The sequence below is a fragment of the Salvelinus namaycush genome, chromosome 13 (genome assembly GCF_016432855.1).
Source record: "Salvelinus namaycush isolate Seneca chromosome 13, SaNama_1.0, whole genome shotgun sequence".
Taxonomy (NCBI): Eukaryota; Metazoa; Chordata; class Actinopteri; order Salmoniformes; family Salmonidae; genus Salvelinus; species Salvelinus namaycush.
The window spans coordinates 27,108,715-27,111,492 of record NC_052319.1 but is presented as its reverse complement, the minus strand read 5'-3'; the positions used below and the strand labels follow the sequence as shown (position 1 = coordinate 27,111,492).

At 49.2% G+C, this 2,778-nt stretch overlaps 1 protein-coding gene across 1 annotated transcript; it reads left to right on the top strand.

Annotated features, from left to right (window-relative positions):
* The first annotated feature begins 423 nt into the window (after positions 1-423).
* Positions 424-1,898, top strand: LOC120058061 (ankyrin repeat domain-containing protein SOWAHC-like). The gene is made up of 3 exons (XM_039006540.1): positions 424-792; positions 929-1,255; positions 1,416-1,898. The coding sequence occupies exons 1-3, from the start codon at positions 424-426 to the stop codon at positions 1,896-1,898; spliced, it is 1,179 nt and encodes a 392-aa protein (XP_038862468.1).
* Positions 1,899-2,778: the final 880 nt, after the last annotated feature.

The following is a 2,778-nucleotide window of genomic DNA, read 5'->3' as shown; positions in this document are numbered from 1 at the left end:
ACCGAATGCACAGAACAAGCCGTCCTGGAGTTCCTAACGGAGAGAGGAGGGTTGGTCAGACATATGGACCTGATTGATCATTTTGAATCAGTGTGGAAAAGTGATGCGTCAAAGAAAACACTGTTCAATGAAAGGTTGAACCGTCACGTTGACAGCGTTGCTTTCATAAAACTGGAGGATGGAGTGAAATTCGTGTGTTTGAAGGAAAACAGCACAAGCTCCGTGAAGCACACAGACCCTGGCAACGATGGAGAGTGTAACGGCAACGGAGTGTGTGGTAGGGACCGCCCACTATCTGAATCTGGAGAACGGGGTGGGAGCAGCAATGTCACCCGAGATGGAAACGGACATTCTAGTGATAAATGTGATTCACCTGAAAAAGACTCAAATGCACCCGACGCCCTATATTGGCTTGATAATGACATGGAATCCAACGGTAATCTTCATCATCCATGCTGCCTAGAGGAAGGTAAAGTTAGTGATGTTACCTCAGGTGGAGTCACAGAGGTGAAGCTTAGAGAAGTTAGTGATGATACCTTCTCAGGTGGAGAGGTGAAGCTAAGAGACAGGAGGAGGAGAGAGTCAGCTCCAGCACTGGGGACAGACTCAAGTGTGTTGGCTGGCCAGGTGCAGGTGAGGGGAAGTAGGAGGACCTCCCGGGGCTCCCAGAGGGCTCTGCTGACCAGCGCTCTGTCAGAGGACGGTGGGTGGGAGGGACTGGATGGAGACTGGAACACCCCCAAGAGCAGCCGCAGGAACTTCATAGAGCTGATGATGAGCAGCTCCCCACAGGTAGACTACTCACACTTTTATTTTATTCTATTGTATTTACAGATTTTCCACACTGGTTCTGGTCTAAGGTTGTTTAGGCTGCCATTTCTGAGATGTAGCCTACTAAATGTTCCTTTCTGTCTTTGCCTGTCTCCAGGTACGTCGGTCTCTGATCAACCGCAGCTCTCGTCTCAGAGACTCTGTCAGGAGCGACGGTGACTCCACCTCTCTGCTGTCGTCTGCAGACGGGGACTGTGTCTCAGTGGCCCTGGACCCCCTGGAGCATGAGTGGATGCTGTGTGCCTCGGACGGCCAGTGGGACAGTCTGTATCCGCTGCTCAACCTGGACCCCAGCCTGCTGACCAAGAGGGACTTTGTGACGGGCTTCTCCTGCCTCCACTGGGCTGCCAAGCAGGGCAACGAGGAGCTGTTGACACAGCTACTGGAGCATGCCAAGCAGAACAATGTCCCTGTGGATGTTAATGTACGCTCTAGTGCTGGGTACACTCCCCTTCACCTGGCCGCTATGCATGGACACACACAGGTAGGTGCTGTCCTCCTGCCCTGCCCTGTCCACTGATATTGTTTTCTGTGGCGTGCTTGTTAGGTGGTTTAAATCAAGTTTTCTGTGCTGTGATTGTCAGGTGGTGCATGTGCTGGTAGACCAGTGGTCTGTAGACCCAGAGGCCAGAGACTACAGTGGGAGGAGAGCTGGCCAGTACCTTCCCCCTGGAGCCTCCTCTACTGCAGCCCTGGAGCCAGGGGGTGGGACCAGCCCTGTAGGAGGAGGAGAATCAGACACGGAGAACGCAGACAGCGGGGCACAAGGGGGGCGGTGGAGATTACCCAGAGTTCTCCAGTCCAACCTGAACCCACTGAGGCTGCTGAACGGATCAGGGGAGGGGGGGGAGGTGGGGGGAGGGGGGGCAGGAAGGAGCAAGGCTGTTCAGAGGAAGTCGTCTCTGAGTCGGATCAACGCACGGCTCCACCGAGGACGCCATAAGACCCAGATCATCCACAGCACCTCCTTCAGAGGGACGGGGGAGGGAGTGGAGGAGGGAGAAAGGGGGGAGACAAGCCCAACCAGCCCCCTCAAAGGCAGACCAATTTCCAATCTGTTTGGATAAGTCACTGCAGTGTTGGAATCGCACATACAGTAACAGATCAAAGGCGGCCCTAATAACCAGCCTACTGATTATGATACCATTATGACATGGGATCTAGTACTAACGGCCCAGTTTCCACCCAACACATATTACATTTAGTCCTGGACTAAAAAACATGAGCATGAGCATGCTTTTCCATCCAGGTGTAGGCTTAACCTGGGTCTGGGAACTGTAGGCCTACTTTAAACTTTAGATTTGGCACCGTTTACTAGTCACTGGGAAATTAATCCCAGAACTAAAATATTGCATAACTTGGTCAGATGCTCGTAGCATTTATGTTTATGTAATCTGTCCACGAGAGATTACTGGGAAATAGATCTGGGATCATTTTGCTGTAAGAAAAATGTTCTCTCAATAGATCTGAATCCTGTGGGGATTTAAGGTGCTGCTTACAGTAATTACCTCTACATAATTATTTTATATATTTAACATAATTATTTAACTTCTAAAATTATTATAAAGACAAGTCAAAATAACCACTGAACACCTTCAACACGAATCTCGATGTAACTGCACTTGTCACTTTGAAGGTTTAACCAGAATGAAATAAGTGAGTCTATAACCTATGGGTTGTGTAGATGTTTTACCTGCAGTAAAGTTAGAAAAACTCTGCACATTTTAAGTTACATTCGCTAGACTGTGAATGGTCTATTCCTGAAATGGTCAGGAATAGAAAAAGAAAGGGTCAGACCTCCTAGAATTGAGATGGGGGAAAAAGGAGTCCCCATGTAAAAAGAAAAAAAGTAATCACTTGGTTTTCTACAGCAGATCAAATCCATATAGGCAGAAGTGTAGCCAATGAGTAGGACATACTGTACATCTATGGCCCATTCCATAGACC

Excerpts from the sequence above, each read along its gene's own strand:
- LOC120058061 (XM_039006540.1), top strand. The coding sequence starts at position 424 with ATGGAATCCAACGGTAATCTTCATCATCCATGCTGCCTAGAGGAAGGT. Across the intron at positions 793-928 it reads TGATGAGCAGCTCCCCACAG|GTACGTCGGTCTCTGATCAA; the intron begins GTAGACTACTCA and ends GCCTGTCTCCAG. Across the intron at positions 1,256-1,415 it reads ATGTCCCTGTGGATGTTAAT|GTGGTGCATGTGCTGGTAGA; the intron begins GTACGCTCTAGT and ends TGTGATTGTCAG.